This window comes from Coenobita brevimanus, chromosome 63 (genome assembly GCF_032717465.1).
Source record: "Coenobita brevimanus isolate Jiangsu-jjx chromosome 63, ASM3271746v2, whole genome shotgun sequence".
Taxonomy (NCBI): domain Eukaryota; kingdom Metazoa; phylum Arthropoda; class Malacostraca; order Decapoda; family Coenobitidae; genus Coenobita; species Coenobita brevimanus.
The window spans coordinates 352,501-380,153 of NC_137016.1; the positions used below are offsets into that span (position 1 = coordinate 352,501).

General features: G+C 45.3%; 1 protein-coding gene across 1 annotated transcript in view; it reads left to right on the plus strand.

Annotated features, from left to right (window-relative positions):
- The window catches only part of LOC145404263 (cell adhesion molecule Dscam2-like), a 77,836-nt gene that overhangs the window by 46,382 nt on the left and 3,801 nt on the right, over window positions 1-27,653 (plus strand). Inside the window, exons 7-30 of the mRNA XM_080275785.1 lie at window positions 4,071-4,222; window positions 5,124-5,262; window positions 6,347-6,477; window positions 7,467-7,648; window positions 8,204-8,308; window positions 9,203-9,323; window positions 11,198-11,374; window positions 12,076-12,217; window positions 13,084-13,232; window positions 14,418-14,525; window positions 15,348-15,524; window positions 15,994-16,170; window positions 17,116-17,253; window positions 17,387-17,548; window positions 18,033-18,182; window positions 18,591-18,721; window positions 20,956-21,042; window positions 22,156-22,417; window positions 24,275-24,457; window positions 24,837-25,025; window positions 25,536-25,642; window positions 26,333-26,522; window positions 26,679-26,850; window positions 27,293-27,481. Coding sequence (XP_080131911.1) covers window positions 4,071-4,222; window positions 5,124-5,262; window positions 6,347-6,477; window positions 7,467-7,648; window positions 8,204-8,308; window positions 9,203-9,323; window positions 11,198-11,374; window positions 12,076-12,217; window positions 13,084-13,232; window positions 14,418-14,525; window positions 15,348-15,524; window positions 15,994-16,170; window positions 17,116-17,253; window positions 17,387-17,548; window positions 18,033-18,182; window positions 18,591-18,721; window positions 20,956-21,042; window positions 22,156-22,417; window positions 24,275-24,457; window positions 24,837-25,025; window positions 25,536-25,642; window positions 26,333-26,522; window positions 26,679-26,850; window positions 27,293-27,481 — 3,720 coding nt within the window. The remainder of the gene's footprint in view (window positions 1-4,070; window positions 4,223-5,123; window positions 5,263-6,346; window positions 6,478-7,466; window positions 7,649-8,203; window positions 8,309-9,202; window positions 9,324-11,197; window positions 11,375-12,075; window positions 12,218-13,083; window positions 13,233-14,417; window positions 14,526-15,347; window positions 15,525-15,993; window positions 16,171-17,115; window positions 17,254-17,386; window positions 17,549-18,032; window positions 18,183-18,590; window positions 18,722-20,955; window positions 21,043-22,155; window positions 22,418-24,274; window positions 24,458-24,836; window positions 25,026-25,535; window positions 25,643-26,332; window positions 26,523-26,678; window positions 26,851-27,292; window positions 27,482-27,653) is intronic.

Here is a 27,653-nt window from a genome sequence, read left to right on the forward strand (position 1 = left end):
TGCCGGTGGTAGTAGGTGCCGGTGGTGGTGGTGCCAGTGATGGTGGTGCCGGTGGTGGTGGTGGTACCGGTGGTGGTGCCGGTGGTGGTGCCGGTGGTGGTGCCGGTGGTGGTACCGGTGGTGGTGCCGGTGGTGGTTGCCGGTGGTAGTGGTAGCCGGTGGTAGTGAACCGGTGGTGCCGGTGGTGGTGGTGCCGGTGGTAATTGCCGGTGGTGGTGGTGCCGGTGGTGGTGCCGGTGGTGGTGGTGCCGGTGGTGGTGGTGCCGGTATTATTGGTACCAGTGGTGAGACCAACGGTGGTAGTGGTGCCGGTGGTAGTGCGGTGGTGGTGCCGGTACCCGGTGGTGGTGGTACCGGTAGTGAGTAGGGTGCCAGTGGTGGTGCCGGTGGTACGCAGGGTGGCGTGGTACCAGTAGTAGTAGTGCCGGTGGTAGTAGTACCAGTGGTACCAGTAGTAGTGGTACCGATGTGGTAGTGAGACCAGTGGTAGTGGTACGCCGGTGGTGGTGCCGGTATTGAGTGCCACCAGTAGTGGTACCAGTGGTAGTACCAGTGGTAATTGCCAGGTGGTAGTGGTGCCGGTGGTGGTAGGATTAGTGGTGCCGGTACCGTGGTGGTGCCAGTGGTGGTGCCGGTGGTAGTGGTGCCGGTGGCAGTCTGCAGTGGTGGTGCCGTAGTTGGTACCGGTGGTGGTGGTGCCGGTAGGTGGTAATTCATGGTGGTGGTACCAGTAGTGGTACCGGTGGTAGTGGTACCGGTAGTGGTGCCGGTGGTGGTGCCGGTAGTGGTGGTACCGGTGGTGGTAGTGCCGGTGGTGGTGGTACCAGTGGTGGTGCCAGTGGTGGTGGTGCCGGTGGTGGTGGTGCCAGTGGTGCCGGTGGTGGTGGTGCCGGTGGTGGTGCCGGTGGTGGTGGTGCCGGTGGTAGAACCAGTGGTAGTGGTGCCGGTGGTGGTGCCGGTGGTGGTGGTGCCGGTGGTGGTGCCGGTGGTGGTGCCGGTGGTGGTGGTACCGGGGGTGGTGGTACCGGTGGTGGTGGTGCCGGTGGTGGTGCCGGTGGTGGTGGTGCCGGTGGTGGTGGTGCCGGTGGTGGTGGTGGTGGTGGTGCCGGTGGTGGTGGTGCCAGTGGTGGTGGTGCCGGTGGTGGTGCCGGTGGTGGTGGGGTGGTGGTGGTGCCAGTGGTGCCGGTGGTGGTGGTGCCGGTGGTGGTGGGGTGGTGGTGGTACCGGTGGTGGTGGTGCCGGTGGTGGTGCCGGTGGTGGTGGTGCCAGTGGTGGTGCCGGTGGTGGTGGTGCCCGGTGGTGGTGCCGGTGGTGGTGGTGCCGGTGGTGGTACTTGTGGTGGTGCCGGTGGTGGTGGTGCCAGTGGTGGTGCCAGTGGTAGTGGTGCCGGTGGTGGTGGTGCCAGTGGTGGTGGTGCCGGTGGTGGTGCCAGTGGTGGTACCAGTGGTGGTGGTACCGGTGGTGGTGCCAGTGGTGGTGCCAGTGGTGGTACCGGTGGTAGTGGTGCCGGTGGTAGTGGTACCAGTGGTGGTGCCGGTGGTGGTGGTGGTACCAGTGGTAGTGGTACCGGTGGTAGTGGTACCAGTGGTGGTTGCCAGTGGTGGTAGTGGTGCCAGTGGTGGTAGTGTGGTGGTAGTGGGATTGGTAGTTGGTGGTGCCGGTGGTAGTGGTGCCGGTGGTAGTGGTGCCGGTGGTGGTGGTGGGGTAGTGGTAGTGCCGGTAGTGGTGCCGGTACCAGTGGTGGTAGTGGTAATAGTGGTGGTAGTGGTAATGGTGGTAGTGGTAGTGGTGGTAGTGGTATTGGTGGTAGTGGTGGTGGTAGTGGTAGTGGTGGTGGTGGTGGTGGTGGTGGTGGTGGTGCCGGTAGTGGTAATGGTGGTAGTGGTAATGGTAGTGGTGGTGGTGGTAGTGGTAGTAATAGTGGTGGTAGTAGTAGTAATAGTAGTAGTAGTGGTAGTGGTGGTGGTGGTAGTAGTGGTAGTAGTGGTATTAGTGGTGGTAGTGGTGGTGGTAGTTGGTGGTAGTAATAGTAGTGGTAGTGGTAATAATAGTAGTGGTAGTGGTAATGGTAGTAGTGGTGGTGGTAGTGGTAGTGGTAATAGTAGTGGTGGTGGTGGTAATGGTAGTGGTGGTAGTGGTGGTGGTGGTGGAAGTAGTAGTGGTGGTGGTAGTGGTACTGGTAGTAGAGTAGTGGTGGTGGTAGTGGTAGTAATAGTGGTAGTGGTAATAATGGTAGTAGTAGTAGTAATAGTAGTAGTAGTAATAATAGTAGTAGTAGTAGTAATAGTAGTAGTAGTAATAATAGTAGTAGTAGTAGTAATAGTAGTAGTAGTAATAATAGTAGTAGTAGTAGTAATAGTAGTAGTAGTAATAATGATAGTAGTAGTAGTAATAGTAGTAGTAGTAATAATAGTAGTAGTAGTAGTAATAGTAGTAGTAGTAATAATAGTAGTAGTAGTAGTAATAGTAGTAGTAGTAATAATAGTAGTAGTAGTAGTAATAGTAGTAGTAGTAATAATAGTAGTAGTAGTAATAATAGTAGTAGTAGTAGTAATAGTAGTAGTAGTAGTAATAGTAGTAGTAGTAATAATAGTAGTAGTAGTAGTAATAGTAGTAGTAGTAGTAGTAATAATAGTAGTAGTAGTAGTAGTAGTAGTAGTAATAATAGTAGTAGTAGTAGTAATAGTAGTAGTAGTAGTAATAGTAGTAGTAGTAGTAATAGTAGTAGTAGTAGTAATAGTAGTAGTAGTAATAATAGTAGTAGTAGTAGTAATAGTAGTAGTAGTAGTAATAGTAGTAGTAGTAGTAATAGTAGTAGTAGTAGTAATAGTAGTAGTAGTAATAATAGTAGTAGTAGTAATAGTAGTAGTAGTAGTAATAGTAGTAGTAGTAGTAATAGTAGTAGTAGTAGTAATAGTAGTAGTAGTAGTAATAGTAGTAGTAGTAGCAATAGTAGTAGTAGTAATAATAGTAGTAGTAGTAGTAATGGTAGTAGTAGTAATAATAGTAGTAGTAGTAGTAATAGTAGTAGTAATAGTAGTAGTAGTAGTAATAGTAGTAGTAGTAATAATAGTAGTAGTAGTAATAATAGTAGTAGTAGTAGTAATAGTAGTAGTAGTAATAGTAGTAGTAGTAGTAATAGTAGTAGTAGTAATAATATTAGTAGTAGTAATAATAGTAGTAGTAGTAGTAATAGTAGTAGTAGTAATAATAGTAGTAGTAGTAATAATAGTAGTAGTAGTAATAATAGTAGTAGTAGTAGTAATAGTAGTAGTAGTAATAATAGTAGTAGTAGTAGTAATAGTAGTAGTAGTAATAATAGTAGTAGTAGTAGTAATAGTAGTAGTAGTAGTAATAGTAGTAGTAGTAATAATAGTAGTAGTAGTAATAATAGTAGTAGTAGTAGTAATAGTAGTAGTAGTAATAATAGTAGTAGTAGTAGTAATAGTAGTAGTAGTAATAATAGTAGTAGTAGTAGTAATAGTAGTAGTAGTAATAATAGTAGTAGTAGTAGTAATAGTAGTAGTAGTAATAATAGTAGTAGTAGTAGTAATAGTAGTAGTAGTAGTAATAATAGTAGTAGTAGTAGTAATAGTAGTAGTAGTAATAATAGTAGTAGTAGTAGTAATAGTAGTAGTAGTAATAATAGTAGTAGTAGTAATAATAGTAGTAGTAGTAGTGGTAGTAGTAGTAGTAATAATAGTAGTAGTAGTAGTAATAGTAGTAGTAGTAGTAATAATAGTAGTAGTAGTAGTAATAGTAGTGGCAGTAGTATTTTTATGAGTTATGGGAGCTTGAGAGTGGTTACAATTTCCTGTCATATTTCCCTGTGTTCACTTCCCTGTGTTCACTTCCCTGTGTTCACTTCCCTATGTTCACTTCCCTGTGTTCACTTCCCTGTGTTCACTTCCCTATGTTCACTTCCCTATGTTCACTTCCCTATGTTCACTTCCCTGTGTTCACTTCCCTGTGTTCACTTCCCTGTGTTCACTTCCCTATGTTCACTTCCCTGTGTTCACTTCCCTATGTTCACTTCCCTATGTTTACTTCCACGTGTTCACTCCCTCCAGTACACGTGTAGGCAGCTTCGGCACGGCGCTGGGGGAGGTGGTCAGTCACGTCAACCACAGCCAAGTGACGGCACGTGAGGGAGGGACGTACACCTGCACGGCACACAACACGCACGGCTCCCGGGCCCACAGCACACGCCTCAACGTGTATGGTGGGTTGTGGCTATCTATCTGTCTGTCTGTCTATCTATCTGTCTGTCTGTCTGTCTGTATATCTGGCTGTCTGTCTGTCTACCTGTCTGTCTATCTATCTGTATATCTTTATCCAGGAGCCTCAATCCCGTAAAGGGTGGCCACAAACAAATCGCCTTCACGTCGCCCTGTCCCCTGCCATTTGTCTATCCAACTCACCCCCTCCCCCCTCCTTCATATTCCTCTTCACTCCATCCCTCCATCTCATCCTTGGTCTCCCTCTGCTCATTTCCCCCTCCACCTCACTCACATACTGTACACTCTTCCAGTCAGTCTCTCAAATATCTCTCTACTCCATCACATCCTTGGTCTCCCCCTCCACCTCACTCACATACACTCTTCTAGTCAGTCTCTCATTCTCCACCCTCTCCACCTCAGATGGGTGGTGGTGGCAATGATGATGATGATGATGATGATGATGATGATGATGGTGGTTGTGGTGATGGTGGTGGTGGTGGCGATAATGTTGATGGTGGTGGTGGTGGTGACGATAATGGTGGTGGTGGTGGTGGTGGTGGTGGTGGCGGTGATGATGATGATGGTGTTGTGGTGGTGGTGATGATGATGATAATGAATGATGATGATGATGATAATGGATGATGATGATGGTGGTGATAATGGTGGTTGTGGTGTTGGTGGCGATGATGATGATGGTGATAATAATGGTGATGATGATGATGATGATGATGATGGTGATAATGATGACGGTTGTTGTGGTGGTGGCGATGATGATGATGGTGATAATAATGGTGATGATGATGATAATGCTAATGGCTCACTCATCTCACCTACCTACTTCACGCAGTATTACCCTCCATCTCGCCACCAGACAACTCACGCCCCTTCCCCCCCCCCCTTCAGGCCCGCCCTTCGTACGTGCCATGGCCAACATGACGTCCGTGGCGGGCAAGGACGTGTACGTGTGGTGCCCGGCAGGAGGGTACCCGGCCCCCACCGTCACCTGGAGGAGGGGGGGCGACGCACTGCCTTCCTCACCAAGGTAACGCTAATTAACAGGTAAAGGGAGGGATTGACAAAGGGAGGGATTGATAAAGGGAGGGATTGACCAAAAGGGAGAGCTGACAGAAAGGGAGGGATTGACATAAAGGGAGGACAATAAGGGAGGGATTGACATAAAGAGAGGACAATAAGGGAGGGACTGACATAAAGGGAAGACAATAAGGGAGGGACTGACATAAAGGGAAGACAATAAGGGAGGGATTGACATAAAGAGAGGACAATAAGGGAGGGATTGACATAAAAGGAAGACAATAAGGGAGGGACTGACATAAAGAGAGGACAATAAGGGAGGGACTGACATAAAGGGAAGACAATAAGGGAGGGACTGACATAAAGGGAGGACAATAAGGGAGGGACTGACATAAAGGGAGGACAATAAGGGAGGGACTGACATAAAGGGAGGACAATAAGGGAGGGACTGACATAAAGGGAGGGATTGACGTAAAGGGAGGGATTGACATAAAGGGAGGGATTGACAGAAAGGGAGGGATTGATATAAAGGGAGGGATTGACATAAAGGGAGGGATTGATATAAAGGGAGGGATTGGCAGAAAGGGAGGGATTGACATAAAGGGAGGGATTGACATAAAGGGAGGGATTACATAAAGGGAGGGATTGATAAAGGGAGGGATTGACAGAAAGGGAGAGACTGACATGAAGGGAGGGATTGACATATAGGGAGGGACTGACAGAAAGGGAGGGATTGACATAAAGGGAGAGTTGACTGAAAATGAGGACAAAAAGGGAGGGATTAGCAGTCCTTTCCACAGCACTTCTTCGTGACTAGCATCCTATTGAAATCTAATATTACAGCACAGCATTCAATGTATACTCGTAGGCTAATTTTAGGCCAATTTGAAGTGACAGGAGTATAGAGTCCATCTTACCTCGCCTGACAAAGAATCCTAACCTACAGCTTTGAATAGTAACCAAGGAGACGCGACCCTACCTCATCACTCTCAAATTTCCCGCCATCCCAACGAGGTATTGAAGTTCTGAGAGTGATCCAGGTCCCTGAGGCGGAGACAGAGGATGCGTAATTACCTTTTTTTGTGTGTGTTCAGGCAGGAAGTACTGCGCAACGGGACCCTGGTAGTGAGAACCGCGGACCACGGAGACACCGGACGCTATACCTGCGCAGCGACCGGAAGTGAGGGGCGGACCGCAGCCTCCCACACCTACCTGCGTGTCTTGAGTGAGTTGCGTGCGCTCTCTCTCTCTCTCTCTCTTGATTCTATTTCTCCCCATCCTTAAATGAAGAGGAAAATGTGATATTGATGATGATGATGACGTTGATAATGATAATGGTGATGATAATGATGATAGTGATGATAATGAAGGTGATGATGATGATGAGAATGATGATGAAGATGATAATGATGATGATGATGACGATGATGATGGTGATGGTGGTGGTGGTGGTAGACGGTAATAATAATAATAATAATAATAATAATAATAATGATAATAATAATAATAATAATAACAAGAGAATTAACTAGGCACCTCCCTTTTCTATCTATCTATCTATTGCCAGAAGCCTTAATCCCGTAAGGGGTGGCCACAAACAAATCGCCTCCATGTCGCTCTGTCCCCCGCCATTTCACTGCCCTGCTCCCAGCGCACACCCCCCTCTCACATATACCTCTCCACTCCATCCCTCCATCTCATCCTTGGCCTCCCCCTTCCTCTCCCCCTCTCCACCTCACTCACATACACTCTCCTCGTCAGTCTCATATATTCTGTTTACTTTTTTATACTTTCTCAGGTACCTTCTTTTCCTATCTCATTTATTTTATCATTATTATTATTATTATTATTATTATTATTACTATTATTATTATCATTATTATTATTATTATTATTATTATTATTATTACTATTATTATTATCATTATTATTATTATTATTATTATTATTATTATTACTATTATTATTATCATTATTATTATTATTATTATTATTATTATTATTACTATTATTATTATCATTATTATTATTATTATTATTATTATTATTATTGCTATTATTATTATCATTATTATTATTGTTATTATTATTATTATTACTGTTACTATTATTATTATCATTATTATTATTATTATTATTATTATTACTTATTATTACCATTATTATTATTATCATCATTATTATTATTATTATTATTATTATTATTGACGCTAGGGCCCCCGGAAATCGACGACACGTTCCCGCGACACCGTAGTCTTGAGGAGGGACGAAGGACGGTGCTGACGTGTACGGTGACGGGGGGGGACCTGCCCATCACCATTAACTGGCTGAAGGATGGCCGTCACCTCCAGCACGACCCCCACGTAGAGAGTAAAGAGACCAGCGAGTTCTCGAAGGTAGGAGTCTCTGTCTGTCTCTGTCTGTCTGTCTCTCTCTCTGGAGGGAAGGCAACCAAATGGCAGAAGACAGGGCGACATGGAGGCGATTGTTTATGGCCACCCCTTAAGGGATAAAAGAGCCTGGCTGCAGAGAGACAGTTAGGTGGATAGATAAGTATATAGATGGATAGATAGATAGATAGATGGATGGGTGAATGGATGGATTGATAGAATGAAAGACTGATAAATAGATGAATAGATAGATAGTCAGATGGATAGATAGATAGACAGATAGATATTTTCATAGATCAGATAACAGAGAAGCAACTAATCTATATACACAGTTGCAGCAGAGAGATGGAGCGAGAGGATGAGGTAGGTGGAGAGGAAGTGGAATGGAGTGCAGTGGAGTGGAGTGGAGTAAAGTGGAATGGAGTAAAGTGGAGTGGAGTAAAGTGGAATGGAGTAAAGTGGAGTGGAGTACAGTGGAATGAAGTGGAGTAAAGTGGAGTGGAGTGGAGTAAAGTGAAGCGGAATGAAGTGGTGTGAAGCCTGCCTGTTCTTTCCCGTCAGATCCTGGTGTTCAAGAGGCTTCAGGAACACCACTCAGGCGCCTACACCTGTGTGGCCGCCAACGCTGCCGCTGCCCTGAACAAGACAGCCACCATCAGGGTCAAGGTACACACACACACACACACACACACAGGAAACTTCATTCACAACCATCAGAAAAAAAATATATAGTGTTCAATATAGTGTTCAATATAGTGTTCATAAGTGTTCAATATAGTGTTCAATATGATGTTCAATATAGTGTTCAGTAAGTGCTCAATACAGTGTTCAATATAGTTTTCATTACAGTGTTCAATATGATGTTCAATATAGTGTTCAGTAAGTGCTCAATACAGTGTTCAATATAGTTTTCATTACAGTGTTCAATATAATGTTCATTATAGTGTTCATAATGGTGTTCTTAATAGTGTTCAATATAGTGTTCAACAGTGTTCAATATAGTGTTCTTTATAGTGTTCATTATAGTGTTTAATATAGTGTTCATTATAGTGTTCATTGTAGTGTTCAGTACAATGTTCAATATAGTGTTCAGTACAATGTTCAATATAGTGTTCAACACAGTGTTCAATATATTGTTCAACACAGTGTTCAATATAGTGTTCAATATAGTGTTCATTATAGTGTTTAATATAGTGTTCAATAGTGTTCATTACAGTGTTCAATATAGGGTTCATTATAGTGTTCAAAATAGTGTTCATTATTGTGTTCAATATAGTGTTCATTATACAGTAGTGTTTAAGTGTTCATTACAGTGTTCAATATAGTGTTTAATAGTGTCCATCAGTGTTCAATACAGTGTTCATTATAGTGTTCAATATAGTGTTCATTATAATGTTGAATATGGTGTTCAATATAGCGTTCATTATGGTGTTCAATAGTGTTCAATATAGTGTTCATTATGGTGTTCAATAAATAATGTTCAATAAAGTGTTCAATATAGTGTTCAACAGCGTTCAATATAGTGTTCAATACAGTGTTCAATAGTGTTCATCATTACAGGTGGCTCCTAGGTGGGTGGTGGCGCCCTCAGGTGACACGGCGCTGCTGGGGTCTACGGTAGTGATGGATTGCAGTGCCCGTGGGTACCCTATGCCGGAAGTCACCTGGATGAAGGCGACAGGTAACACAACGCAACACAGATTTGCACAACACACCAACGCAACACAGCACCCCAACACAACACAACACAACACCCCAACACAACACAACACCCCAACACAACACAACACCCCAACACAACACAACACCCCAACACAACACAACACCCCAACACAACACAACACCCCAACACTGATTTACACGACACCCCAACACAGATTTACACAACACAACACCCCAACACAAATTAACACGTGTACAGTCGACATCAGAAATCCTGTCTTCTTTGCTGCTCTCTTTCCAGCACACCCACCCTAACACAAGTTTACACGCATGCAGTCGACACAAGACGATAGTAACGAGAGCTGTCAGAAATAAATCGGTAAGGAGGAGGTGTTAGTAAGCGTCCTAACCGTCAAGAATATAGCAACGGAGCAGAATCAGAAATAAACCGGTATCGACGTGAAACCAAAACCTAAAGGTGCATCTTTCAAATCTGCATCCTATAATATGCCTCATTATATCAGGGGGGTCACTCCCCAGTTAGTTGTAGGGGGGTCAGTCGGGCCTAAAATTTCTGATGGGCATAAAATCGTCAATTTTCACCCGATTTACTCCAAATTCGATATGTGACATCTCTGACTAGATATCCTGTTGTGTTTATACGTCAGCACTAAAATGACTGCCGGGGACGGGTTTGCTGTGCCTTGGCACCGCTTCTTGTTGTATATTTAAATTACAAGCTCTCGTCAGTTCACTGTCTGGCAAATTTGGCTCTTTTAGACCCGTGACTTATTTCCAGCTTATTTTTCCTACCTACAGACACTATTATTATTATTATTATTATTATTATTATTATCATCATCATCATCATCATCATCATCATCATCATCATCATCATCCAATCCTACATTGCCCCATGAGGAGCGTAGGATCCCGGGGCCAGGCAGTTGGTCCCGACATTTAAGATGAGAGTGACCAGCCTTACTCATCCCTGAGTGGCATTACGTGAGCAATCAACCCCAATCACCCCTTGGATATAAACCTTCACCGGCTTAATCCGATTGGAGCGCAATAATTACCCACTAAACCACCAGGTGCCAAAATTTGGTTATACGGTTACCACCCAGCGTAGTAAATGGTTTCCTGGTGTACAGGAAACCATTTGGCTTGTCACTCAGTGTAGAGTCACCCACAGGCTGAAGGAAGAGGAAAGAATGAAGGAAAGAAAGACAGAAGAGGGAGTGTAAAGTCACCTGTAGGCAGAAGGACAAGGAAAGAATGAAGGAAAGAAAGACAGAAGAGAATGGAAGGAAAGAAGGATGGAGAGGAAAGGGCAGACACCCGAGAGCAGCACTACATCGGGTGAGTGGATGGTGAGCGCCCCCTATTATTATTATTATTATTATTAAGGGGAGATTTCGAGTGGCGGGGGGTTAACGACAACTGTAACACTCCCAGTTAGAAAAATGTCTCCTGTGCTGAAGAGCCAATTAAATAATAATAATAATATTAAAAAACACAAATCAATAAAACCGTCTGTAGGCAGCGGCAAGAATAAGAAATGAAAACAGAACTACCCGTCATGTTCCGCCAGGTAGACTAATAATACTGTTAAATGAAAACTTTATTATTTATCCATCCTGAATGATTTCCAATGCTGGTTGAGTGACAAGGGAATTCAGGTTGTGATTCTAAACAACTTTTCTTAGTAACTTTTCTGTCTACAATCAATACTTTCAGAGATTTGAGTATTCGACACACACAGACACACACATACACATCGTACCAAAATAATGACCATCGGCTTCGTCTACCTGGCTCACGAAAAGAAAAATCTGCCTTATTATCCTGAAGACGCTAAGCAATATCACTCGCCAATCTTTCCCGTGGTAGGCGAGGCTGCGAGAGACTTCCAGCCCCTGGTGGTGGACGGCGTGAGGATTTCCCAGGCCCCCAACGGCTCCCTCATCCTGCAGAAGGCCAGGGCGTCCGATGCCGGCTGGTTTCTCTGCCGCGCCGCAAACTCCGTCGGCAAACCCATCTCCAAGACGGTCCAGCTAACAGTGCATGGTGGGTGGACTGATAGCTCTTTATTTAGCCTTTTAGTTACAGTATTATTATCATCATCATTATTATTATTATTATTATTATTATTATTATTATTATTGAGACAATTTGTTTTAAGTAACGAAACTGACCGCTTCTGAGTTTAGGAAATTCAAAATATCGACATTAACAGTTTTACTATTATCAGCGTCAGTCGCTTTTAAAATACATAAATTTTGTGTGAAAATAACTTTAGCATTATATAAAGTGCTTGCTGAATAATATTATACTTCGATTAGCAGTAAATTAAGGAAAATAATAAACAAATTCTCGAGAGCTGTGAAAAGATGGACGGTCTTCGATTTCGTACCTTCCTTATTTACGCCAAAATGGAAGCATAGCATTGTTCAGCAAGCACATTTATCTATTTTCCATATATCTATTATCTATTTTCCATATTTATCTATTTTAAATGCGATTTGTACTAATATTATGAAAATGATCAGTGTCGATATTCTCCCGTGCCTTGTAGCTCAAAATTCGCCGGGAGATTTGAAAGTAAAGTTTGCGAATGAGATTGGAAAGGTGAGAAAGGAGGTAAGGTGATTAATTGAACAGCTGTGTGATGACCTAATCTGACCTAACCTAATTTAACTTAACCCTGCCCTGCCCTGCCTTACCCTGCCTTGCCCTGCCCTGCCGTGATCTGACCTAACCTTCACAAGCCCCTGCACGTGTGGTGACGGAGGGGGCACGTGTGACGGGCCATGCAGGGCAGGTGGTGACGGTGACGTGTGAGGCGACTGGTGACGCCCCGCTCTCTCTCACCTGGCTCCGTCACCACGATCCCGTCACACCTGGCCACACGTAAGATTACCGAGTTACTCTTTACTCTATACTCTTAGTCTTTCCTCTTTACTCTTACTCTTTACTCTTTACTGTCTGATCTTTCAATTCTTTCTTCCTTAGATATCAAACCCACAATAGTAATAGCAGTAGTAGCAGTCTCTCTCTGTCTGTATTTCCCACTGCCTATGATCTCCACTCTCCAGTCTTTCAAACGCAGCGTGTGAATTGATCTTGAATTTGGCTTTCCTTTGTATTGTTTTTCTTTTTGTTTTTTTCTTGGAAGGAGCGTTCATGCGGGCTCAGCCTTTGGTTCCTTCTTCCTCGCATAAATAAATGTAGTAGTAATAGTAGCAGTAGTAGTAGTATAGTAGTAGTAGTAGCAGTAATACAGTAGTAGTAGTAGTAGTAGTAATAGTAGTAGCAGCAGTAGTAGTAATAGTAGTAGTAGTAATAGTAGTAGTAGTAGTAGTATAGTAGTAGTAGTGGCAGTAATACAGTAGTAGTAGTAGTAGTAGTAGTAGCAGTAGCAGCAGTAGTAGTAATAGTAGTAGTAGTAGTAGTAGTAATAGTACGGTAGTAGTTGTAGTAGTAGTAATAGTAGTTGTAGCAGTAGTAGTAGTTGTAGTAGAAGAGGTAGTAATAGTAGTAGTAGCAGTAGTAGTAGTAGTAGTAGAAGTAGTAGTAGTAGTAGTAGTAGCAGTAATAGTAGTAGTAGTAGTCGTAGTAGTTGTAGCCGGGGAGAGAGAGAGAGATTACCTGTCTTAATGATCCCATCTACTTCGACAGGTGAGACTGTATTTAAACTCACTCACTCACTCACTCACTCACCCACTCACTCACTCACTCACCCACTCACTCACTCACTCACCCACTCACTCACGCAGGGTAAGGATTCGCGAGAGTGAGGGGGGCGGGGTGGTGAGGGCAGTGTTGGAAATGGTGTCAGTGAGGGCAGCAGACGCCGGGCACTACACCTGCCGTGCCAACAACCCCCACGGCACCCACGCGCAGGTGTTCCACGTGGCCGTCATAGGTGAGCACGTAGGCAGGTGAATCTAATTAGCGGAGTCACGAGGAGAGACAGACTTTTCAAATGAGGAAGTGAAGGAGCGTTGTGGTGTAGATGTGGATGTGGAGTTACGTGGAGAGACAGACTGACAAATGAGGAAGTGAAGGAGCGTTGTGGTGTGGATGTGGATGTAGAGTTATGTGGAGAGACAGACTGACAAATGAGGAAGTGAAGGAGCGTTGTGGTGTGGATGTGGATGTGGAGTTACGTGGAGAGACAGACTGACAAATGAGGAAGTGAAGGAGCGTTGTGGTGTGGATGTGGATGTGGAGTTACGTGGAGAGACAGACTGACAAATGAGGAAGTGAAGGAGCGTTGTGGTGTGGATGTGGATGTGGAGTTACATGGAGAGACAGACTGACAAATGAGGAAGTGAAGGAGCGTTGTGGTGTGGATGTGGATGTGGAGTTACGTGGAGAGACAGACTGACAAATGAGGAAGTGAAGGAGCGTCGTGGTGTGGATGTGGATGTGGAGTTACGTGGAGAGACAGACTGACAAATGAGGAAGTGAAGGAGCGTTGTGGTGTGGATGTGGATGTGATAGGAAACGTTAGGAGAAACACATTAAGGTGGTTTGGCCATGTGGAGAGGATGGAGAATGAAAGACTGACGAGGAGAGTGTATGTGAGTGACGTGGAGGGGGGGAAGAGGGAGGGGTAGGCCAAGGATGAGATGGAGGGGTGGAGTGGAGAGGTATATGAGGGAGCGGGATGTAGGCTGGGGGCAGGGCAATGAAATGGCGAGGGACAGGGCAACATGGAGGCGATTTGTTTGTGGGCACCCCTTACGGGATTAAGGCGTCTGGTAATAGATAGAGAGATAGATCTTGCCTATTCGCTCGGGGGCCTATAGTTCTTTTACCTCAACTTGGCCCAGATTTTCGTCCTTTTTGCAGCTAATTTCACGTAGCTCAGTGGCAGGGCAGGACAGTACTGAGGCTTTATATCATTTGCATTGCACTTCTTCGTGACTAGCATCATCTTCTAGTGCTATTCTATTGTTACAACTCAACATTCTTGATGGGTAGATGGCAATTTTAGGCCAAGTTAGAGTGAAAAGAGTAACTATGTGTGTGTGTGTGTGTGTGTGTGTGTGTGTGTGTGTGTGTGTGTTTAATGCCTCTCTCTCTCTCGCGTCACCGCCGCCAGAGCCACCCACCGCCCCGACAGGTGTGGAGGTCAGCGAGGTCACCAGCAGGTCAGCGGTCGTGTCGTGGTCGCTTCCCCAGCCCGCCGCCGTCACCATTCAGTACAAAGGTGAGTACAGGTGAGGCCAGGTATCTCTCTCCGCTTTGGCCGAAGACTAATGAAACTCTTACACAATATTCTGAAAAAGTAGGTACCAAAGATAACACTAGTTCCAAAATTATCGCTCACTGTCTCGCTATTTATCGTTCGGTGAAGCGATATTAAGGTAAATAGTACAGGTTAACAGCTAGACTCAGGTGCAGGATCCTTTGTGCTGCGGGGATGGCTCAGGCGGCTGGTGTGGGCGTGGGTGTGGGAGAAGGAAGTGGATAAATACACCTGACTTCTCCTCTACACCTCTGACTTCTCCTCTATACCTCTCTCTTCTACACCTGACTTCTCTTATACACCTGACTTCTCTTCTACCTCTGACTTCTCTTCTACCTCTGACTTCTCTTCTACACCTCTGACTTCTCTTCTACACCTCTGACTTCTCTTCTACACCTGACTTCTCCTTTACACCTCTGACTTTTCCTCTACACCTCTGACTAAATATAAAATGATTCGCTAACTAAGAGGTGTTAAGAAGCCTACGTCACCAAGATGGGCATAGGCTATACTGTGTTTATTCTTACCTGGCCAAAATCCCTAACCCCCTTCAACTCAGATGATAGTCTCTCTCTCTCTCTCTCTCTCTCTCTCTCTCCACTTACATATTCCATCTTCACCATGCTGTCAATCATTTTTATACATTCTCTCTCTCTCTCTCTCTCTCTGCTTGACCTAACCTAACCTAACCTAATCTAACCTAACGTAGCCTAACCCAACCTAATCTCGCCTTACACCTAACCTCAATTAACCCTCTCTGGCCTTCCCCTTCGCGTGGTGTAGCGGCGAAGGAGTCATGGGCCAGCCACGGTCGTAATGTGAGTGTGGGGCAGTGGGCAACCTCGCACGTGCTAACAGGCTTGACCCCGCACCGCACCTACACGCTCAGGTTAATGACCCAGAATGACCTCGGCACCTCACAGCCCTCCCCCACACACACCTTCACCACCAGCGAGGAAGGTAGGTGTGGATTTTGATGTTCTTTGCCTTGTGTGTATTATCGTGCCTTTTCTTGTGATTATTTTGTAGTGCAGAGGATGTAGGGAATCCTTCAGTGTGCTATAAATCCTAGTCTCTGTGCTATAAATCCTTCTATGTGGTATAAATCCTACTGTATGTGCTATAAATCCTTCTGTATGTGCTATAAATCCTACTGTATGTGCTATAAATCCTTCTATGTGCTATAAATCCTTCTATGTGCTATAAATCCTACTGTATGTGCTATAAATCCTTCTGTGTGCTATAAATCCTACTGTATGTGCTATAAATCCTACTGTATGTGCTATAAATCCTACTGTATGTGCTATAAATCCTTCTATGTGCTATAAATCCTACTGTATGTGCTATAAATCCTACTGTGTGTGCTATAAATCTTTCTATACGATACGGATTTACCTTCTGCCTCAGCTAATTACGTCACCTGTCGTAGCACCCTCAGGAGCGCCCCGTGACGTGCGTGTGACGGCGGGGGGGTCCTACTCCCTCTTGGTGACCTGGACCGCCCCGGACCCGCTCCTGACCCATGGTGACCTGCGGGGCTACACCATCGCAGTGAGACGCCAGAACCTCCAGGGGCACGTCACCTACATCACCAGGCCCGTCACAGGTCCGTCACACACACACCCTCAGATACAATAAAACGCTCCCCCTATACCGTCATATATAATAGTTTCACCTCACGCCGTTACTGTGGTATAGAAAACGGACAAACTGTACAAAGTAGAGGGCGGTGATTGTACATATTTGTCATTCACAGTTTTTTTTTCAAGACTACAACCACTAATGTGTGTGTGTGTGTGTGTGTGTGTGTGTGTGTGTGTGTGTGTGGAGTGAGGCGTATGGTTTGGGTGAGAAGTGATGAAGTGCGAAGGAGAACTGGAGTTGTTCGGGAGATGGCTGGTAGAGTTGAGCAGAGGGTGTTGCGATGGTTTGGGCATATGGAGAGAATGGATGGTGAGTGATTGGTTAAAAAGATAACTAGGTCTGGTGTGAGAGGTGTAAGGCTGAGAGGAAGACCACGAATAGGATGGATGGACAGTGTGAAGAGAGCGTTATGTGCTAGAAGGATGTCTGTTGAGCAAGGAAGAGTGGCTGTGCATGACAGGAATATTGAAGAGAAATTGTGAATGGATAAATGATGACTCAGCCCTGAAGGGATATTTTCCCGCATTTGGTCTGATCAGCTAGTCAGGTCAGGTGCGGGTAAGGGGATGGGTCTATTATGATGTGGCAGGGGTAAACCAGCTCTGTTGTCGGGCCTTGCTGATGTCACTGACTGCACTGCGCCGTTGACCCTCGTGCGGTGTGGTGCGGTGAGGATCTGGCCCTTCTCCCCTTTGGGGCTAAGATGTGAATGAATGTGTGTGTGGATGAGTAAACTGGGAGTGTGTCGTCCTGTCTCGGCTACCTCCCTTTCTTGGGGGAAGCAGCCTAGGTATATAGATAGATAGACAACCACTTATCATAGTAGTCGTAGTGGGGATAGTAATACAGTAGTTCTACAATACTACCTACTCCAATCTACCCCAGGCAACCCCAATCTACCCCACAGAACCCAGCGGCGTGGAGCAGTACGAGGTGAGAGATTTAACCCCAGCCACTCTGTATGAAGTGGCTGTCAGGGCGTTCACCAGGGCGGGGCCGGGGCCTTTATCGTCGCCCCGGATCGTCGACTCCACCAGCTATGACGGTGGGCACTAGAGTCGTATTCCCGATAATTCAGAAAACCCCCTAGCACCTTTACCTAAGTGATTTATTTTGCTGATTACACCTCACTGTCTTCTGTGTTCCAATACCTCACTCTCGTACTCCACATCCCGCAGCTCCGTCGTGTCCGCCTGCAGGTGTGACGTGCCGGGGGGCGGGGCGGGGGGGTCTGCGCGTCACCTGGTCTACCCCGCCCGTCACCTGTCCCGCCCACTCCCCCGTGTCTGGCTATACCGTCACCGTCACCCCCACGTCACACGCCCACCACCTTGGCCAGGGTGAGAGAGGGTGTACTGGGTGTCTGTCTGTCTGTCTCTCTCTCTCTCTCTCTCTCTCTCTCTATCTATCTATCTATCTGTCTATCTGTCTATCTACCAATCTTTGTGTTCTATTTAGTATTCTATATATATTGTGTTCTATGTAGTGTTCTATTTAGTGTTTTGTGTTCTATTTAGTGTTCTATTTTGTGTTCTATTTCGTGTATGTTTAGTGTTCTATTTAATGTTCTATTTAGTGTTCTATTTTGTGTTCTATTTAGTGTTCTAATTTGTGTTCTATTTAGTGTTCTATTTAGTGTTCTATTATTTGTTCTGTTTAGTGTTCTATTTTGTGTTCTATTTAGTGTTCTATTTAGTGTTCTATTTAGTGTTCTATTTTGTGTTCTATTTAGTGTTCTATTTTGTGTTCTATTTAGTGTTCTATTTTGTGTTCTATTTCGTGTATGTTTTGTGTTCTATTTTGTTCTCTCATCTTGTTCACCAGGTGGGGCCAGGCAGGTGAACACAACGAACCTGGAGAAGAACACGGACGCCCTGCCGCCCTCCACCAACGTCAGCGTCACCGTCACGGCCTTCAACGACGCCGGCCGCAGCACACCCAGCGTCCCCGTCTTCTGCGTCACTCAGGAGGATGGTGAGGCGTCGTAACAATTTATCTTTAGCGATTTATTCTTAACAATTTATTTTAAACAACTTATTTCTTAACAATTTATTTTTACGAATTTGTTTTTTAACGATTTATCTTTAACAATTTATTCTTAACGATTTATTTTTAACGATTTATTCTTAACGATTTATTTTTAACGATTTATTTTTAACGATTTATTTTTAACGATTTATTTTTAACGATTTATTTTTAACGATTTATTCATAACAATTTATTCTTAACGATTTATTTTTAACGATTTATTTTCAACTATATTTTCAACAATTTATTCAAACATTCACATCCTTGGTCTCCCTGTCCTTCTTTCCCCTCCACCTCACCCACACTCTCCTAGTCAGTCTCTCTTCACTCACTGTTGGTATTCTTTCTCTTCAGTGCCCGGCCCGCCAGAAGGGGTACGTGCGGTGGTGACGGGTCTTTCTACCCTGCTGGTCACCTGGTCTCCTCCGCGCCCCTCCACAGGCTTCATACTCCACTACACACTCTACTCCACGAAAAGTGATCAGGTGAGTAGGCACAATTATACTCTGTCGCTATACGCCTTTCACCTTAAGTTGGTCCAGATTTCCGTCCCATCTCCCGTAGCTCATTGGCTGAAAAAGACGATACTACGGCTCTGCATCCTTCCCATAGCACTTCTTCGTGACTGGCATACAACTACCCTCAGTTCACTCTACTCCTTTCACCTTAACTTGGTCCAGATTTTCGTCCCATCTCACGTTGCTCATTGGCTGAAAAAGACGATCCTACGGCTCTGCATCCTTCCCATAGCACTTCTTCGTGACTGGCATACAACTACCCTCAGGTCACTCTACTCCTTTCACCTTAACTTGGCCTAGATTTTCGTCCCTTCTCAAGTAGCTCATTGGCTGAAAAAGACGATACTACGGCTCTGCATCCTTCCCATAGCACTTCTTCGTGACTAGCATCCTATCCTGGTGTCAGTCTAGTGTTTCATCTCAGCACTCAAGATGGAGAGAGGACAATGTTAGGACAGGATAGAGTAAATATAGTCTATCTATCTATCTATTGCCAGACGCCTTAATCCCTTATACAGGGTGGCCACAAACAAATCGCCTCCACGTCGCCCTGTCCCCCGCCATTTCACCGCCCTGCTCCCAGTTCACACACCCCCTCTCTCATATACCTCTCCACTCCATCCCTCCATCTCATCCTTGGCCTTCCCCTCCCTCTCTTCAAACTGGGATCACTCCAACTTGATTGCCGAGATGGAACGAATAAACACTAAAATATGGTGCTAGTCACGAAGAAGTGCCGTGGAAAGGATGCAGAGCCGTAGTAGTGGGTTCTTCTGCCTCCGAACACTGAGAAATAGGCACTAAAATATGGTGCTAGTCACGAAGAAGTGCCGTGGAAAGGATGCAGAGCCGTAGTAGTGGGTTCTTCTGCCTCTGGACACTGAGAAATAGGCACTAAAATATGGTGCTAGTCACGAGGAAGTGCTATGGAAGGGATGCAGAGCCGTAGCAGTGGGTTATTCTGACGCTGAGATGTAACGAGAGACACTAAAATATGGTGCTAGTCACGAAGAAGTGCCATGGAAAGGATGCAGAGCCGTAGTAGTGGGTTATTCTGGGAGACACTAAAATAGGGTGCTAGTCACGAAGAAGTGCCATGAAAAGGATGCAGAGCCGTAGTAGTGGGTTATTCTGAGACACTAAAATAGGGTGCTAGTCACGAAGAAGTGCCGTGAAAAGGATGCAGAGCCGTTATTCTGAGAGACACTAAAATAGGGTGCTAGTCACGAAGAAGTGCTATGGAAAGATGCAGGGCAGTGGCAGTGGGTTATTCTGTCTCTGAACACTGGGCAAGAGGCTGCAAAAGGACGAAAAATTCAGCCAAGTTAAGGTGAAGGAACTACAGCGAGGTGAGACGGTGAGGGAGGAGGCGGATCACGAGTATGTAAAATCGATTCGGAAGCATTTGAAGACAGAACGTGCCTGGTTTCCCTTTTCCCCGCTACACTCTGTTATAAGACGTTGCTGTTGTTGCTGTTATTCTGACCGAGCAGACCCGTCAACCACAAGCAAGTAACTGCATCTGTGGGGCCCTCCTACAGGTGTGATACAGTACATACACCGCGTAGGGATCCGGCGCCCCGTTATGGTTTAGCCTCACCAGTCCTTCATGAATACAACAGGTCAACTCTGGAACTGTCTCCCTCTGATTGTATTCCCTATTGCCTATGATCTCCAGCCTTTCAAACGCAGTGTACCCAGGCATCTCTAAATGAACGGATATTGAATTTGGCTCTCTGTTCTTATTTTTTTTATTCTTGGAGGGAACAAGTTGGGGGGCTCCTGGCCTTTGGTTCCTTCTTTCTTGCGTTAAAAAAAGAAAGGTTTGGCTCCCGGGTAGATGCTGCACCTGCCCTACCCAGTGCCACCACATGTAGGAGCCTCTGCAGTGCCAGTGTTTGATGCAGAGAAAGTAAATCTAATCATCTCAAGCTTCCCGTTAGTGACAGTCAAAGAATTTAAATCTGTGTTGCTCTGCCCACTAAGTTTTAATATTACGAGGTGGTAAGTGAGGTTGTAAAGGAGTTAAGAAGCTTGTAAATGAGGTAAGTAGCTTGTAAATGAGGTAAGAAGCTTGTAAATGAGGTAAGAAGCTTGTAAATGAGGTAAGAAGCTTGTAAATGAGGTAAGAAGCTTGTAAATGAAGTAAGAAGGATGTAAGTGAGGTTTAAAGTGAGGTAGTAAGCGTGGTATTTTGACAGGCAGTAACGAGGGATGTTATTGTCGCTGGCGGATCTGAAGGGACGTGGCGGGAATTCAGCGGCCTCACCCCAGGAGCCAGAGTCCAGGTATGCGTAGACGAATTTAGAGAGAGAGAGAGAGAGCAGCGTTCTTCCATGTCTGTTGTCCCTTGTACAGTAATAATAATAATAATAATAATAATAATAATAACAATAATAATAATTTTAATGATGATGATGATGGTGGTGATGATTATGATAATACTAATGAAGGTGATGCTGATGGTGATAATGATGATGATAATGATAATAATAATAATCTATCTATCTATCTATATACCTAGGCTGCTTCCCCCAAGGAAAGGGAGGTAGCCGAGACAGGACGACTCACTCTCCATTTACTCATCCATTCAAACACATTCATTCGCATCTTAGCCCCAAAGGGGAGAACGGACAGTACCTCACCGCACCACACCGCACAAGGGTCAACTGGGCAATGATAATAATAATAATAATAATAATAATAATAATAATAATAATAATAATAATAAAGCAAATTTGTTCCATTGTGCTTTGTCGTAGGATTATATAATTCTTTTAGGAGAAAAAAAAAAGATGCTAGATAGGGAGGCCTTCACGTGGTGGCACTGATATAACCAGGCACCTCCATTGCCTGGTTACACAAACGTCCCTCAACTCCCTCCCTATCCCCTGAAAGGACGATGGTGGAAAGGAGAGTCACGACATGGAATAGTAATAGTAGTATATAGTAGCAGCAGTAGTAGTAGCAGTAGCAGTAGCAAGTTTTAGGCTGCAGGGAAGTTAAAAATAGCGAAATTCATTAATTTCGCGGTACTAGCGGAAATTGCGTTTAAAACAGGGAAATGTGGCGTGAAAATACCTTAGAATTTATATCAAGTCCTTGCTAAACTGTTATACTTCCATTTTGGCGTAAAGAAGGGAAGTATAATATCAAAAACCTTCCATTTCTTCACAGGGTTTGAGAAATTGCTTATCATTTTCTCTAACTGCTACAAAATCGATTATAATGTTATTCAGAAAGTACCTGGTATCCTTTTTTTGCAAGATATCTTTTAATTTTATACACGAGTTATGATGATACTACGAAAACTATCAATATATCGTCTTCCTAGGAACCGAAAACAGAAAAGTAGTTGATTCAGTCCACAGGTAAGCTAGCTAGAGGTGTTGTCATTACAGGTGTGGGTGACAGCCACGACAGCAGCGGGTGAAGGCAGCTCCTCTCCCAAGCTGACAGCCCTGCCCTCCCCCAAGTCGAGGTACGCCCCCGTGGCTGTGGGCGGGGGAAGGACATGGAGGGTTGGCGTGGGATCCGGAGTGACCCTGGGGTGTCGGGGGCTGGGGTCGCCGCCCCCCACTATCACATGGACGCGAGGTGGAGTGACAGTGAAGAACAGCCACCTGACCCAACCACTCCCTGGGGGGGACCTTCATATCACAGGTGGGTACAACAATATCCACCCCTAATTTGCCCCTTTCGAAGCGTAGGAGCCCCAGTCTAGGCTCCCGTGGTCTATACTCGCGGCGCACGACTCTGAGGTTGTCATTATCGTGCCCTGACAACCAACCATTCAAAAGTGCGTTCCATTTCGTGTATAACACGAACCGCAAGTGATTCGTGTATAGTATGTTCGTGTATAATAATATTCGTATATAATATATTCGTGCGTAATAATATGATTCGTGTATAATATGATACGAAATCGGACGCACTTTTGAATGGTAGATTGCCAGGGTACGATAATGACAACCTCAGAGTCATGAGCTGCGACTATAGTTTATCTGAGGATCCCTGCTACTCATCATCACTTCAACGAGAGCCAGAATGAGTGAGGAGGAGCCAGTCACAGCCATGGGGGAAGCTCCAGCTCTCGAGTGGGTGTCTATACATACCCTTCTCTAAGCTCTATTCTATTCGGAGCCTTCAGTATATTATATGGACTTAGAGAGCTTGCGGTTGGTAAAGAGGCCGACAGAAGTTCACATCAGCTCATCTAATATTTGACTTCTTATCACTTCCCTCTGCTAGCTAATATTCTGAGCTGGGAGAGGCTTGGTATGCTTCTCTTCCACTAGATAATTCTCTGTCACAGGATGTATGATGGGGAAAAAGCAATGGATGTGCCCTAAGTGTGAGGCAGATGCAGCGAAGGAGTATGCCAATTTTTGACTCTGTACACCCGGAAGCCTTAACGCATTCAAAAGTTGTCGGTGGCAGGAAGATGGATCGACATGGCAGGTAGTTACCATCCGGGTCAGAACAGCACCATCACAACCAAACATTCATCGATATTTCCCAGCTGGCTCCGATGATGGAAAGAATTACATGAAATATCTATATGTGTCTCTCCTCTCTCACCTGGCACGTACTTTCTCACCCACCTGGCTGTCTCTAACCCCATCAGCACCAACCAGCACTTCTCACTTTCCTCTGCTGGCTGATATTCCTAAAATGAGACAGGCTTCGTATGTTTCTTGGCCAATAGATGATTCTTTTTAACAGGATACGTCAGTGAGGAAAGTGATGCAAGTACCTGAGTGTGAAGTAAAGGTAGTGCAACACACACACACACACACACACACACACACACACACACACACACACACACACACACACACACACACACACACACACACAGATACATAGATAGATAACGTTTTACTTTTAACATAGCAGCCCAATTTTGGCAGTACAGTATAGTGAAATTGATTGTTCTTGTTATTTTATCGATTTATCTATTTAAGAGCGCGTTGGATGCGAGGGGGATGTCTGCTGAGCAAGGAAAAGTGGCTGTGCGTGATAGAAATTAATGGAAATTGTGAATGAATAAATGATGTCGCAGGCCTGAGGGGATATTCTCCCGCATATGGTCTGATCAGCTGATCAGGTCAGGTGCGGGTAAGGGGATGGGTCTATTATGATGTGGCAGGGGTAAACTAGCTCTGCTGTCGGGCCCTGCTGCAGATGTCACTGACTGCACTGCGCAGTTGACCCTCGTGCGGTGTGGTGCGGTGAGGATTTGTCCGTTCTCCCATTTGGGGCTAAGATGCGAATGAATGTGTTTGAATGGATGAGTAAATGGGGAGTGTGTCGTCCTGTCTCGGCTACCTCCCTTTCCTTGGGGGAAGCAGCCTAGGTACATAGATAGACAGATTAACAGATGAATCATATATACCTCATTACTAAAGATTCATCCAGGTTCATTCACCAGGATTTATTATTAGCTCTTGCCCAGTTCTGTTAGATGAAGACAAATTAATTCTAGCAATATCAGTGAGAGAAATGAATATACCGCAGCTGTGAAGGGGACCTGGAACTACACCTGCTGGGTACGGAACACTGAGGGCGAGGACACCCTGACGCACCGGGTTGTGGGCCTGACCCCCCCACCCCCACCCAGCCTGGCCCTAGCACACGCCACCCACCACACCCTCAGCCTCACCATCACACCCACTGGCGATGGAGGGGCCCCCATCCTAGGTGAGGTGTGTGTGTGTGTGTGTGTGTGAGAGAGAGAGAGAGAGAGAGAGAGAGAGAGAGAGAGAGAGAGAGAGAGAGAGAGAATGACGAAGACAGAAAGAGAGAGAGAGAGTGTGTGTGTGTGTGTGTGTGTGTGTGTGAGAGAGAGAGAGAGAAAGAGAGTGTGTGTGTGTGTGTGTGTGTGTGTGTGTGTGTGTGTGTGTGAGAGAGAGAGAGAGAGAGAGAGAGCGAGAGAGAGAGAGAGAGAGAGAGAGAGTGTGTGTGTGTGTGTGTGTGAGAGAGAGAGAGAGAGAGAGAGTGTGTGTGTGTGTGTGTGTGTGTGTGTGTGTGTGTGTGTGAGAGAGAGAGAGAGAGAGAAAGTCATTCCACCCCTCCACAGGCTACACCGTGCACCACCGGGTAAGGGCGGGCGAGTGGGTGGAGGTGGGTGTGGGTGGAGGGGGTGGTGGTGGTGTGGTGGTGCGTGACCTGCCGTGTGGAACCCCCCACCACCTCTACCTCACCGCGTGGAACTCCCAGGGCTCCAGTCCACCCAGTCCAGTCCTCGTTGCTACCACACTGGGAGGCCGTAAGTAGTTGTGTGGTAGTAGTAGTAGTAGTAGTAGTAGTACACATAGGATGAGAGAAACTTGGCATGTTTTCCTTCCCATACCTTAGCACATTCTCTTTTGATATTTAGGCCAAACGTTTTCTATGTTTTTAGAAATTATTGTACAGACTAGGATGTGTTTCAGATATTATCGTAACATTATTATTATTATTATTATTATTATTATTATTATTATTATTATTATTACACTACTACTACTACTACTACTACTACAACTGCTACTGCTACTACTACTACTGCTACTACTACTACTGCTACTGCTACTACTACTATTACTACTACTGCTATTATTATTATTATTATTATTATTATTATTATTTTCTTTCTTCTTTGCTTTGAATTAATGCCATATTGTTTTTAAAACCTGGCTCTCTCTCCCATTGCTATCTATCTATCTATCCATCTATCTATCTATCTATCTATCTTTTCTTTAAATCTCCAAAATAAAAATTAATATCCATCTTTTAGCCCCCTCCCGGCCCGACCCTACCCAGCTGGTGGAGGTCAATACCACCTGCATCACCTTACGTCAGTACACCTGGCCTGACACCAGCTGCCCCATCACGCACTGGCAGGTAAGGCCACCTGTACCACCTGTCCTAACACCCCTTCCTAACACCTCTTCCTGACACCTCTTCCTAACACCTCTTCCTGACACCTCTTCCTAACCTCGTCCTAACACCTTTCCCTAACACCTCTTCCTAACACCTCGTCCTAACACCTCTTCCTAACACCTCTTCCTAACACCTCTTCCTAACACCTCTTCCTAACACCTCTTCCTAACACCTCTTCCTAACACCTCTCCCTAACACCTCTTCCTGACACCTCATCCTAACACCTCTTCCTAACACCTCTTTCTAACACCTCTTCCTAACCTCGTCCTAACACCTTTCCTTAACACCCCTTCCTAACACCTCCTCCTAACACCTCTTCCTAATATGATGATGATGATGATGATGATAATGGTGGTAATGATGATGATGATGATGATGATGATGATGATGATGGTGGTATTGGTAGTGGTGATGATGATGATGTTAATGAAGGTGATGATGATGATGATGACGATGACGGGTGATAATGATGATGATGATGATGATGACTGGTGGTAATGATGATGATGATAATGATGATGATGATAATGATGATAGTGGCGGTGGTATTGGTAGTGGTGGTGGTGATGATGATGATGATGATGATGACGATAATGAGGGTGGTGATGATTAATAATAATAATAATAATAGTAATAATAATAATACTTCAGGTGGAGCGGAGTAAGAGCATCTCGAAGGGCGGCTGGACACCTGTTTACCCTCACCTGACCCGGGAGACGAGTGACCTGGCTTTGTGTGACCTGACCCCGGCTCCTTGGCACCTCCTACGGGCCACTGCGTCGTCCACGGCAGGAGCGACCACGGTAGTTTACAGAGTGACCACCAATGACAACGATGGAGGTATGCAGTCTCGGAAAAGGGTTGCGTTTTGAGTGGCTATGGAGACAGTGATGTTTTGCTTTTTCTCTGCGTGACTGCATATGCCTCTCTGTCTGTCTGTCTGTCTGTTTCTGTCTCTCTCTCTCTCTCTCTCTCACGTACACACCCATCACCCAGGCTTCATCACGGCGGAGTCGGTGCAGGAGGTGCCCCAGGGGGTGAGAGGGGGTGTGGGGGTGTGGCTGGACCCCCACACCATCGCAGGGGTGGTCAGCGCTTTCCTCCTGACTACGGCCTCCATTATCTGCGTCTGCGTGGCCGTCAGGAGGAGAAAATATGGAGGTTATAGGTGAGTCGCTTATTTTAACACTGTTGTGTGTGTGTGTGTGTGTGTGTGTGCATAGGAATGTCTTGTACTAGTGAAATAACAGTAGAAAAAAAGAGGCTAGATGATGATGATGATGATGATGATGATGATGATGATAAGGGGAGTAGTAGTACCAATAATAGTAGCAGTAGTAGTAGTAGTAGTAGCAGTGGTAGTAGTAGTAGTCGTTGTTGCAGCCCCAGGTTCATCTGAGACGTGAACCCAGTGGACTGCAGGCTGAAGTTCCCCCTCTCCTGCAGCCCACCATCCACTTTTGGGGGAATAAGGAAGTTTGTACACCAGGGCAGCACCACCACCCAGTTATATCAGTGCCACCACGTGAAGGCGCTCCCCCCAGCACCATATTATCTATTTACCCATTATGTGTATCCATCTCTATCACAACCACATCCGCAACCAACAGGGAAGGTGAGAAGGCGGAGCAGAAAGGAGGGAGTGGTGAGGAGGACAATGCAAGAAACTGTGAATTAACCCGCAGCGCACATCTTCACTCTCCATCTCCTGCCAAGAAGCCTCGTGGTTCCTTGGCCTCCCTTAAGACGCAGGAGGATGCCACGGACCCCTATGAGATATGCCCCTATGCCACGTTCAGGTAAGGGGCAGGCGAGTCCAACTGTTACAGATTTTTTCATGAAGGGAGGACGCGTGTAGTCCGCTGAATGGAATGCCTTCTTGATTTAATTTGGTTTATCCCTCTGCTCATCATAAAAAAATCAAGTTTATTTCATGATTATATGTATTAGGAAGTACATTTCTCTCTACCC